The sequence below is a fragment of the Tachyglossus aculeatus genome, chromosome 23, assembly GCF_015852505.1.
Source record: "Tachyglossus aculeatus isolate mTacAcu1 chromosome 23, mTacAcu1.pri, whole genome shotgun sequence".
NCBI classification, from domain to species: Eukaryota; Metazoa; Chordata; class Mammalia; order Monotremata; family Tachyglossidae; genus Tachyglossus; species Tachyglossus aculeatus.
Window position 1 is genome coordinate 18,565,034 of NC_052088.1, and position 13,644 is coordinate 18,578,677.

Genomic DNA, 13,644 nt, shown 5'->3' on the forward strand with positions numbered 1-13,644 from the left:
AAGTTCCTGGTTGGCAGTCAACATGTCTACCAATTCTATTGTACTGAACTCTCCCAAACGCTTAGTACATTTTTTAATGGCATTTATTTAGTGCTTACTATGTGCAAAGCACTGTTTTTATAATGATGGCATTTGTTAAGTGCTTACTATGTGCACAGCACTGTTCTAAGCGCTGGGGGGGATACAAGGTGATCAAGTTGTCCCATGTGGGGCTCACAGTCTTAATCCCCATTTTACAGATGAGGTAACTGAGGCTCAGAGAAGTTAAGTGACTTGCCCAAGGTCACACAACAGACATGTGGTGGAGTCAGGATTTGAATCCACGACCTCTGACTCCCACGCCTGAGTTCTTTCCACTAAGTCACACCGCTTCTCAATATTTATCAGCAAAATAGTTACGGCATTTATTGTGTAAATGAGTCTTCTTCCCTGTGGACTTTAAGCTCGTTGTGGGCAGGGAATGTTGTGTTATACTCTCCCAAGCATTCAGTACACTGCCCTGCACACAGTAAGCGCTCAAATACAATTGATTGATTGATTCATGTTGTTACCATACAAATTCACAACAATTGAAAAGTCCTAATGAATCTGACACAAATATTCTCAAATGCAACAGTATTCTCCTTATTTTTACTTATCTTGGACAGAGTGGAAAGCTGGATAGAATTAGTTGGTGAGGAGGGTGAGGTTTCTCAATATAAAGTGCATACTTTCATTCATTCAATCGTATTCATTGAGCGCTTACTGTGTGCACAGCACTGTACTAAGCGCTTGGGAAGTACAAGTCGGCAACATATAGAGACGGTCCCTACCCAACAACGGGCTCACAGTCTACAAGGGGGAGATGGACAACACAACATGTACACAGGTGTCAAAATCGTCAGAACAAATAGAATTAAAGCTGTATGCACATCACTAACAAAATAAATAGTAAATACATACGAGTAAAATAGAGTAATAAATCTGTACAAATATATATAGGTGCTGTGGGGAGGGGAAGGAGGTAGGGTGGGCCTAGAGGAAATCTTTTAAGATTAAAAATGCAAGACAGTGGTGGAAATGTTAAATATCAAGCAGGAAAACTTAGTACATTTGGTTTCTGAAGAAATATTTTACCTTTTTCTCTGTGGGCATTCTGGACATAACCCCCCAACCCACTGCTATTTGTCTACAAACCATAGCACCTTTTGTGTAACTGCAGAATTAGATGGAAGGAAAGCAGACCTTCGATTGTGATTTCTTTAAGTCCCTTAGCAGGCATCATTAGTCATTATCTATGAAAAAGCCTGACAGCTACTAATTTTCCTGAATTGCTACACCATTTAGGTCTCAGTTGAAAACACTCACGACCTCTGTGGTCCTTTGGTCTCTCAATCTCAGAGGAGTTTAATTTCAGGTTAGACATTTGCTAGCTAGGCTTTGTGATTTGTTCATTACAACAATTAGACTAGCTTCGTGAACTGAATTTAATTCTTTTTTTCTTAGAAAAAAAAAACAACCAAAAACAAAGTCACAATGTTTAACCTATTAAGAACTACAGTTCTCCTGTTTCTTATTAGGTGTTAAACACACCAATATTCACTTTTAAAGGGCCGGCGCTAATTCGATTAAGGCTGTGAGCCCGCTGTTGGGTACGGACCATCTCTATAATGTTGCCAACTTGTACTTCCCAAGCGCTTAGTACAGTGCTCTGCACACAGTAAGCGCTCAATAAATACGATTGAATGAATGAATGAAAACTTAGGAGTATATAATTCATTTTGTCTTCTCTCACACACTGGGGGAGAGTGTTTACCACTCGAAATCGGAAATTTAACAGGCAGTAGGAAAAGTGAGAGAAAGTTCGGCCCCCTTAAATGACAACGTACTTGGTGTGATCAAGACAATGAAATCATACTGATTTCAGCTAAGCGTATTTTCAATCAAATGAATTTAGAGTCTGAATTTGGATCTACAGGCGGGGAGACCCACAAATCATGGGGTTTGAATGGAGCAGCGGAGTTGGAAGCCCCCGACCCTATTTACGGCCGTCATTATTTCACCAAATAATCTTAGAGAAGCCTCTGGATTGCTTCTGGCTGGAGCCCTGCAGGAGCCAGGTCAGCTAGGCCAGGTTTGTGGATGCCCTTGGTCCTCCTGAGCCTGAAGAGCCCAGCTGGACTAGCATTCTCCCTAAAAGGTTGCCCTGTCAATCAATCAATCAATCAATCGTATTTATTGAGCGCTTACTGTGTGCAGAGCACTGTACTAAGTGCTTGGGAGTCCAAGTTGGCAACATATAGAGACGGTCCCTACCCAACAGTGGGCTCACAGTCTAAAAGGGGGAGACAGACAACAAAACCAAACATACTAACAAAATAAAATAAATAGAATAGATATGTACAAGTAAGATAGAGTAATAAATATGTAAAACATATATACAGGTGCTGTGGGGACAGGGCGGAGGTAAGACGGGGGGATGGAGAGAGGGGGCGAGGGGGAAAGGAAGGAGGAATGCTCAGTCAATCAATCAATCGTATTTATTGAGAGCTTACTGTGTACAGAGCACTGTACTAAGTGCTTGGGAAGTACAAGTTGGCAACATATAGAGACAGTCCCTACCCAACAGGCTCACAGTCTAAAAGGGGAGACAGAGAACAAAACCAAACATACTAACAAAATAAAATAAATAGAATAGATATGTACAAGTAAAATAAATAGAGTAATAAATATGTACAAACATATATACATATATACAGGTGCTGTGGGGAAGGGAAGGAGGTAAGATGGGGGGGATGGAGAGAGGGGGAGAGGAAGGAGGAATCAATCAATCAATTGTATTTATTGAGCGCTTACTGTGTGCAGAGCACTGTACTAAGCGCTTGGGTAGTACAAGTTGGCAACATATAGAGACACTGCCTGACAGGGAGCTAAAGGGAAAGGGAAGGAAAGGGATAAAGGGAATCTTTAAGCTTTGGGGCATTTGGGCATTTCAGACCCAAATTTTTCATCATCATCATCAACATCAATCGTATTTATTGAGCGCTTACTATGTGCAGAGCACTGTACTAAGCGCATGGGAAGTACAAATTGGCAACATATAGAGACAGTCCCTACCCAACAGTGGGCTCACAGTCTAAAAGGGGGAGACAGAGAACAAAACCAAACATAATAACAAAATAAAATAAATAGAATAGATATGTACAAGTAAAATAAATAAATAGAGTAATAAATATGTACAAACATATATACATATATACAGGTGCTGTGGGGAAGGGAAGGAAGTAAGATGGGGGGGATGGAGAGGGGGATGAGGGGGTTTTCAAAGTCCGTGGGGTTCGTGCTCTTTATGTTCTCCTTCCCTCCTCCCCCCTAACCTCCCTGCCCAAATTTAGGACACATGGGGTCCCGCTCCACGCCTCAGTTTCTCCATGTGTAAACTCAGGACGTTATTTATTTTCTTCATTCCTCCACAGTGGACATTAAAACTCTTTAAAAGCTATTTAAATTATAAAATTAATATCATTAAATGGTTCATCTGGGACAACATCCCAGTGAAACACATTCCGGAAAGAATGATCGGGCCATTTTGCGTGATGACTGCATCTAGCAGAGAATAAATTACTTTTCATGAAGAACAAGTGATCCTAATCTTCTGGAGGAACTCCTGGTCTGGGCTCAAAATTCAGCAGCTTCTTTAACCAGAGCACCAGTACACTGCATAAATAAATGAACTTTTTAAATTTAAGAGCTGCTTTCTGCCCTGGGCCAGTTGAACGGGGTATTTTGTTCACTTGGAACATGGTATTTTTCACTAGATAGATGGTTTAATCTCCCTAAATGTCCTAGGACCTTTTTACTTTTTGTTGATCCTTGTCTTCACAGCAGAGAGCACTGCGGCACCTTGAGACTTTGACAATGGATTCCACTGGTCCCCTAAACAATTTCTAAGGATGGAAAAGGTTAATAATGCTTATAGTCGAAAGGATAAAGAGGGTTTTCTGTAGTGGGGAAAAAAAAGGAAAAGAAAGGTAGATGAGAGCGATCATTCCAACGACACAACAGCGTGGCTCAGTGGAAAGAGCATGGGCTTTGGAGTCAGAGGTCATGGGTTCAAATCCTGCCACATGTCTGCTGTGTGACCTTGGACAAGTCACTTAACTTCTCGGAGCCTCAGTTACCTCATCTGTAAAATGGGGATTAAGACTGTGAGCCCCACATTCATTCATTCATTCAATCAATCGTATTTATTGAGCACTTACTGTGTGCAGAGCACTGTACTAAGTGCTTGGGAAGTCCAAGTTGGCAACCTATAGAGACGGTCCCTACCCAACAGTGGGCTCACAGTTTAGAAGGGGGAGACGGAGAACAAAACAAAACATATTAACAAAACAAAACAAATAGAATAAATATGTACGAATAAAATAAATAAAGAGTAATAAATACATACAAACACATATACATATATATGTTGAGCCACTGAGTGCTATGTGTTGTCCCACATGGGACAACCTGATCACCTTGTATCTCCCCCCCAGTGCTTAGAACAGTGCTTTGCACATAGTAAGCGCTTACCAAATGCCATTATTATTATTATTATTATTATTATTATTATTATTATTATCATTATTTTAACAGGATGAAACAACATTGCCTCAAGCCTCAACAGGTTTCAAAAAGGAATAAAAGTGGAGACAAATGCATATTCCAAAAACGCAACATGAAGAGTGTTTTCTAACCTACGCATTTTGCAGCCTGCATAATATGAAACAGGTAAATTGGTAAGGTTGAAAAATGGAATCTCTTGTAAGATAATGAAGAAAAGTTCAAATCCCGACTGCCACATATCTGCTGTGTGACCTTGGGCAAGTCACTTAAGTTCTCTGCACCTCAGTTACCTCATCTGTAAAGTGGGGATTAAGACTGTGAGCCCCACGTGGGGCAACTTGATCACCTTGTATCCTCCCCAGTGCTTAAAACAGTGCTCTGCACATAGTAAGCGCTTAATAAATGCCATCATTATTATTATTATTAAAAGTACCCGGGTTCGCTGAATACCTGAGTTCACTTGCATTTACACTCTGGCTCACATTTCAAAACAAACACACATCAGAAGTCTAGTCTAAATAAGGCCAAAAATAATGAAATGATGGGTAGGGCCTGCCAACCAAAAGTACTTATTGAGCGCCTACTCTGGGAAGAGCACTGTTTTAAGTGTTGGAGAGAGTGCAATAATAACACTTGGACTCATATTGGAATGGGAACAGACTCAAATTTACTGAAGCAGAGAATGGCATGGCATAATAATAATAATAATAATAGCATTTATTAAGCGCTTACTATGTGCAAAGCACTGTTCTAAGCGCTGGCACTGTGCATGACAATGAACAGGGTCATGACGGCCCAGTGGACTAAGGCACCAGCCTAAAGCTCCGTCTTCCCTTTGTTGGGGGTTCTGGTAGCCACATGGAGGTGTGGGTTCCGATCCCAATTCTGACATCATCATCATCATCATAATAATAATAATAATAATAGCATTTATTAAGCGCTTACTATGTGCAAAGCACTGTTCTAAGCGCTGGGGAGGTTACCAGGTGATCAGGTTGACCCACGGGGGGCTCACAGTCTTAATCCCCATTTTCCAGATGAGGGAACTGAGGCCCAGAGAAGTGAAGTGACTTGCCCAAAGTCACGCAGCTGGCAGTTGGCGGAGTCGGGATTTGAACCCATGACCTCTGACTCCGGAGCCCGGGCTCTTTCCACTGAGCCACGCTGCTTCTCTTTGAGGCTACATCTCTTTGAGGCGCAGCGCTGCTTAGTGCCCCTCGTCCCCCTCTCCATCCCCCCGTCTTACCTCCTTCCCTTCCCCACAGCACCTGTATATATGTATATATGGTTGTACATATTTATTACTCTATTTATTTATTTACTTATTTATTTTACTTGTACATTTCTATCCTACTTATTTTATTTTGTTGGTATGTTTGGTTCTGTTCTCTGTCTCCCCCTTTTAGACTGGGAGCCCACTGTTGGGTAGGGACTGTCTCTGTGTGGTGCCAATTTGTACTTCCCAAGCGCTTAGTACAGTGCTCTGCACATAGTAAGCGCTCAATAAATACGATTGATTGATTGATTGATTGATTAGTGGAAAGAGCCCAGCCTTGGTGTCAGAGGAACTGGGTAATCCCGCCTCCACCACTTGTTTGTTATTGTGACCTTGGGCAAGTCAATTCACTTCTCTGTGCCTCAGTTCTCTAATCTATAAAATGGGGATTAAGACTGTACGCTCCACGTGGGACATGGACGCCAAATCTGTTTCCCTTTCCCACAAACCTGAACACTGGTAGACAATAAGCAATTAGCTCTAAAAGAGGTTATTTACCTTCTTCCTCAGAACTGTGCAAAGGGCTGACAAATGTAGACTATGCATTATGCAGTTTCCAACAGTGAAATATACTCAACCTGATATTGGCCTCCTTTTGCGTTTCCAGGCCATTGTTACAAGACATTCTGACTCCAACCTTAGTCCAGTGCTCTGCACACAGTAAGCGCTCAATAAATACGATTGAATGAATTGAATGATTAGCTTGTATCTACCCCAGTGTTTAGTATAGTGCCTGACACATAGTAAACGCTTAAGCAATACAGCGTGGCTCAGTGGAAAGAGCACACGCTTTGGAGTCAGAGGTCGTGGGTTCAAATCCCGGCTCCGCCAATTGTCAGCTGTGTGACTTTGGGCAAGTCACTTCACTTCTCTGTGCCCCAGTTCCCTCATCTGCAAAATGGAATTAAGATTGTGAGGCCCCCGTGGGACAACCTGATCACCCTGTTACCTCCCCAGCGCTTAGAACAGTGCTCTGCACATGGTAAGCGCTTAATAAATGCTATCATTATTATTATTATTACCAATACCATGGGGGAAAGGTACTTCTAAGATGCTGATACTCCTGAAAGATAATCCCTTTACTTTTCATTCATAACCTGATAGGCACAATAAATGGCCTAGCCTAAAGGGTTGTTGATGGATAAGATAATATATTTTTGAAATCAAAGCACAGGATAGGGAGTAGGAATTGGCAAATTTCTTCCTTATGCTAAACAAATTAGGTGGAGCTGTTGAAGATGGGCTGAACACACCTGGGCCACGGAGACAGACCACTTTAAGCTCCTCTCACCGTCCCTCCCCCAGTACTCACTCCTATTACATTAGAGAAGCAGCGTGGCTCAGTGGAAAGAGCATGGGCTTTGGAGCCAGAGGTCACGGGTTCAAATCCCATCTCCGCCAATTGTCAGCTGTGTGACTTTGGGCAAGTCACTTCACTTCTCTGGGCCTCAGTTCTCTCATCTGTAAAATGGGGATTAAGACTGTGAGCCCCCCGTGGGACAACCTTATCACCTTGTAACCTCCCCAGTGCTTAGAACAGTGCTTTGCACATAGTAAGCACTTAATAAATGCCATTATTATTATTATTACAGGAGCTGCAAGGAAATTGCAGCCAGGTGTTCTCTACCTACCCTACCTAAAATTCTTCATCTCTCTTCCCTCTGGACTGCCAAGAAAAATTGCGTGGAACCCCTTCTACCTCTTTCCTATCAGGGCCTCTTATTCCCAACACCTACTCCAGGAGGCCTTCCCAGACTGAGCCCCTTCCTTCCTCTCCCCCTCGTCCCCCTCTCCATCCCCCCCAATCTTACCTCCTTCCCTTCCCCACTGCACCTGTATATATGTATATATGTTTGTACGCATGTGTTACTCTATTTATTTATTTTACTTGTACATATCTATTCTATTTATTTTATTTTGTTAGTATGTTTGGCTTTGTTCTCTGTCTCCCCCTTTTAGACCGTGAGCCCACTATTGGGTAGGGACTGTCTCTATATGTTGCCAACTTGTACTTCCCAAGCGCTTAGTACAGTGCTCTGCACACAGTAAGCGCTCAATAAATACGATTGATGATGATGATGATGATGATGATGATGATGTGAGGTCATGGGGGATTTAGTTGTGGAAATACGCAGCTTCTACAAGTTTTTTAAGGTTGGGAAAGACTGGGTTTGGATGGCCCTTGGTGGCAGGACCCCAAGGCCCTCAGTCGGCTCCTTTGTCATTGGACTTGTTGGACTCTGAGCTTTGTCTTTAATGTTTTGTGTTTATATTCCTTCAGTGTTCCTATCATTTCTGCCCTCTCCACCTTACTGGGAGACCGTGGAGGGCCAGGAACCATGTCTAATTCTCACCTATATATTTTTCTCCCCAGGGCTTTGTACACAGTAAACACTTAATAACTCTCCCCCTCTAGACTGTAAGCTCATTATAGATAGGGAACTGTACTTTCCCAAGCACTTAGTACAGTACTCTGCCCATAGCAAGTGCTCAATAAATACCCCGATTTATGTCACTATCACTATATTTTAAAATTTAATGAGCCTCACACGCAAATGTTGAAAAATTTTGGAAATACATCACATAGATCATAATCCAACAACAGAGTACTTGGGGAAAAAATGAAAGATAATATTTCACTCCCCCAATAACTCTTCAAATGAGGTATTAAAACATCAATGGAAACAGCAAAAATGTATAGCTGGCTAGAGGAGCCTTAAATCTAGATTAAAAATAAGCTTGTTATACTACACATTGAAAAATGTTGCTACAAGCTACTCGTCAAGCCTGAAATCTTGTTTCCCTTTCCCACAAACCTGAACACTGGTAGACAACTAGCTCTAAAAGAGGTTATTTACCTTCTTCTTCATAACTGTGCATGAAGTCCCAAGGGCTGACAAATGTAGACTATGCATTATGCAGTTTCCAACAGTGAAATATACTCAACCTGATATTGGCCTCCTTTTGTGTTTCCAGGCCATTGTTACAAGACATTCTGAGTCCCCTGCAGGTTTTCAGTCATCAATTAATCAGGGTACTCTTGTCAACAACAAAAGGAAAAATTAAACGCAGAATGTGATCATATCATTCGTTACCTGACATAACACGCAGCCTACGGAAATCCGAATTTCTAGGTAAGTTGGATACCATTATTTCTCATTTGAAAAATTAAAAGAATACGGCCTACCCAGGCTTTTTAGAATAACTAAAGACCAGTGCCCAGAATCAGAGCCCACTGTTGGGTAGGGACTGTCTCTATGTTGCCAACTTGTACTTCCCAAGCGCTTAGTACAGTGCTCTGCACACAGTAAGCGCTCAATACGATTGATTGATTAATGCATGTGCTGTGTGGGAATCTGCCGCTCAACCACCTCTCCCTACTAGTGCTAAAAGAAGCGCTAGTAGTAAGAAGCCTCTGACCTGTGTTTTAAAACACAACGCAGAGTTCGTGAAGTTTTTCTTCCACACTTTGCAAATACACAAAAATCCTGCCCAGATTTTGCGGGATGGGGTTTTCCAAAGACACCCCGGCTACCTTGCTGGGCTGTGAACATTCAAACGTGGCTATAGGAAGGTGATAGGAATTCTTTGTGGCAAGCAATTCTCTTTTCTCTCCTCATACATTCCCAAACAGCTGTCCCAAGATCATTAGCTAACCCTACGTTGTAAGCTCCTTTTGTGCGGGGATTGTCTTGGACTTAGATCAACTAGCAGTTTAGGAATAAAGCGCTGTGCAGAAGGTATTAATGATAAGTAGCAAGATAAATTCTCGGAATTCGATTATCAGGTTGGCATCCTTTAGGTTTGTTGTGCTAACCACTTTCTTCAAACCCCGTCTGCAGCTAATGTTACCAGTTGTGTTACTAACCTATCTGGAGTTTTGCCATATGCTTTATTTAGCTAGGCATTTTGGCTACACTGCTAAGGAACTGGATCTTTAATCTGACAACATGGATCCGTTTGAATACAGCGCGGCAGGGTTTTGGAAGAAATGGCCTGTGCTCACATGCGCTGAAGCTCGAGTTTTCCTTAAAAAGGGATTTTGTCCCCCATGTTGTAGGAGACAACTGATAGGTGGCCATAAGCTCCTTTCATACTAACTGAACACATATTGACGGCAATATGTATTCAGCCTTCCCAGACTGAGCCCCTTCCTTCCTCTCCCCCTTGTCCCCCTCTCCATCCTCCCATCTTACCTCCTTCCCTTCCCCACAGCACCTGTATATATGTACATATGTTTGTACTTATTTATTTATTTTGCCTGTACATATCTACTCTATTTATTTTATTTTGTTAGTATGTTTGGTTTTGTTCTCTGTCTCCCCCTTTTAGACCGTGAGCCCACTGTTGGGTAGGGACTGTCTCCATATGTTACCAACTTGTACTTCCCAAGCGCTTAGTACAGTGCTCTGCACACAGTAAGTGCTTAATAAATACAATTGATTGATTGATTGATATTGCAGGGTGTCATCCCATGGCCATCATTATAATTTACTGATTTTTATGGAGGGGCTGCTGAGAATTAAAAATGGTACACACTACTGACTTGAAACTTCTGACTTGGGGGTCTTAATAATTAAAAATGGTACACACTGCTGTGTGATAGGAAACTTCTGACTTTGGGTCTTAATTCTTTTGCCTATCAGTATGGTATTAATCTTATCTAGCACTGCTTTCAACCATTCAACCGTATTTATTGAGCGCTTACTGTGTGCAGAGCACTGTACTAAGCGCTTGGGAAGTACAAGCCGGCAACATATTGAGACGGTCCCTACCCAACAACGGGCTCACAATCTAGAAGAACACTGCTTACCTCTTAGACCATGAGTCCCATGTGGGACAGGGACTGAGTCTATTTATACTGTTCCCCCCCAACGCTTAATACAGTGCTTGAAACACAGTAAGCACTTAGTAAATACCACGATTATTATTATTATTATTATTACTTCGTACCATACCGGTTTGCCTTTTGGCTGATCAGACAGAGCATGGGTACATGAATATGTGTACTCACAGAAGCGGAGTGTCCTTTACATAGAGTTCATGAATGCCAAGGGACTTCACCTCAACACCGCTGCTCCCTGCCCAGCTACTGCCAACTCCCAGGAAACTAAGAGCCTGGAGCCATTTTTTTCAAAAAATGGTATTTGTTAAGTACTTCCTAATGTGCCAAGCACTTTAAAGCACCAGGGTACGGACAAAATAATCAGGTTGAACATAGCGCCAATCCTTCACTGGGCTCACAGTCTAAGTAAGACGACTAGAAGCTAGCTCTCTTCCTCCCTTCAAGGCCCTACTGAGAGCTCACCTCCTCCAGGAGGCCTTCCCAGACTGAGCCCCCTCCTTCCGCTCCCCCTCGTCGTCCTCTCCATTCCCCCATCTTACCTCCTTCCCTTCCCCACAGCACCTGTATATATGTATATATGTTAGTACATATTTATTACTCTATTTATTTATTTATTTTACTTGTACATATCCATTCTATTTATTTTATTTTGTTAATATGTTTCGTTTTGTTCTCTGTCTCCCACTTCTAGACTGTGAGCCCACTGCTGGGTAGGGGCTGTCTCTATATCATCATCAATCGTATTTATTGAGCGCTTACTGTGTGCAGAGCACTGTACTAAGCGCTTGGACTTCCCAAGCGCTTAGTACAGTGCTCTGCACACAGTAAGCGCTCAATAAATATGATTGATTGATTGATCTTACGGGCTTCTGAAATGGTGGAAGTACTAACAGAACATTTCACTTCCCACAGAACGTGGGCAAGGAGGAGCGATGAGGGCTAGGAATAAGGTACACATTTAAAAAAAGAAAAACTGCTTTGGGGCATATATGCTTTATAGGAATACGGACTTACTATGACAAAAATACCACAGGCAACAGAAAGCAGGGCTTTATTTCCTCCATCAACACACATTTATCAAGTGCCTGTTCTTTGCCTTGCAGTGTCTTGGACATTTATGGAAAATGATGCACCATGCCTTTGTATTGAACAGTGGTATTTAAGGGCTTATGTGCAAAGCACTGTGAAACACATTCATTCATTCAATCGTATTTATTGAGCGCTTACTGTGTGCAGAGCACTGTACTAAGCGCTTGGGAAGTACAAGTTGGCAACCTATGGATACAGTCCCTACCCAACAGTGGGCTCAACACACTGGGAGAGAAATACATAGAGAGATGGGGTTCAGGGAAATTTAACATTTGCATTTATGCAACACTGAATATTCAATCCCTTTGTTTAATTTAGTCATTTAATTTAGTTTTTCCTTTATTAAGAAAAGATAAAATAAAACCTTATAATTTTAAAAATCCTATAGTATGGAAAATCAACATTTAACTTGCAAAGCCTCTCTCAGACACGACATTTCTCTTTACACTGAAATACTGTACAAAACCTTTCTGCCTATTAACTACTCAGAAAATTACAAAAGTGAAAATGAGTAATCTTTCTTGAAGGGAAAGTAATTACTGGGGTCACTTTCTTCCAATGTATAAAATGAGGTCAGCATCCTCCAAGATGACTTTCTTTCTCTTTAGAAAGTCAGATCAGAATTGTCCAATTAAAAAAACCCAAGCCTATCATTCAAAAATAAAGTTCCTCAATCACATAAAGTTACACATTCCCTTATCCATCCAAGTTCGGCGGCTATAACTGATTTCAAGTTTTTTGGCAGCCCCTTTTAAAAGTACAGTGCGTTGTGACCAAACTACCTCACTTATAAATGAATACAAATAAATAAAGCTTAAAATGATCTTTTACCTTTGAACGGGACACATAATTGTTAAAATCTGGAGGATACGACCAACAGTTTTGCAGGTGGCTACTTGTTTCCTTGTACAAGGACTATTTCTGGGTTGCCAGGTTGGGAACAGATGCACCATGCCTTCGTGAATACAGGACGAGGAATGGCAAGGAACCAAAAGAAAATAGCTTAAATTAGAGTACACTCATCACAGATAGTTTGGCTAAGGCTTTTCTACTTTTATCACCACTTCTCTGAATTTCAAATGTGTAAAGTCTGACTTCCTCTGCTTTAATATTAAAAACACTTGGTGCGTTTCTTTGTCCTCTAATTCAAGCACTGAATCTTGACAAAAATAGTTCTTTAGACAGATGTTCATTCTCCTTTAACCTAGTGGCTGCATTTTTGCAGAACGCTGGATTAAGGAGAAATCTCATCGCAATCTTCAGGGTGTCTGATGCCACACACGAGCACAACCGCGTCTGCTGACGTGGCATTATGTTCTAGCCAGACAGATGCGTGTCTTCAGGAGAACGCTCCCTAATTCCTTAACGGCAATCTATCCAGACAAAAGTTTTATTGGGAAGCTGCGCTACAACCAACAGAGAAAGAAAGCAAACGCTTTGCCTACTCCTATTACTCAGGATTTCTTCAATTCTGTCTTTGTTTCAGTGTTGACTTCAAGTATCACAAAGACTTAGCTCCCATCTGACAAACAGTCCACCTTCGGTGTCACCTCGTCCATTGTCCTTTCCAACTTACAACTCGCTTTCTTCCCCCTGGACAAGAATCATTCCCCAATCTAAATTCTCATTTAACACTAATCTCCCAACACTTTGGCAATATGATCTGCATTTCCCATTGTTGAGATTAACTCTGCCAGGTTTCAATTCTGCTGCATTATTTCTTAATCCAGCCTCTCTTCACAGGAACTCGAACTCCAAAATCTTGAACTAGATAATGGGCTACGTGTGACCATGCCTTGCTCCATGCAAATATTTGGCTTACAACATCCAGGAAATAAATGCCACG

At 41.7% G+C, this 13,644-nt stretch overlaps 1 protein-coding gene across 2 annotated transcripts in view; it reads right to left on the reverse strand.

Annotated features, from left to right (window-relative positions):
* TMEM167A (transmembrane protein 167A) overlaps positions 1–13,644 on the reverse strand; it is a 45,084-nt gene that overhangs the window by 13,957 nt on the left and 17,483 nt on the right. Inside the window, exon 1 of one of the 2 annotated variants that reach the window (XM_038765936.1) lies at positions 8,722–8,799. The exons of the other annotated variant lie outside the window; for it this stretch is intronic. Coding sequence (XP_038621864.1) covers positions 8,722–8,778 — 57 coding nt within the window. The 5' untranslated portion in view covers positions 8,779–8,799. Of the gene's footprint in view, positions 1–8,721; positions 8,800–13,644 lie in introns of those variants that run through there. 2 annotated transcript variants of the gene reach the window in all.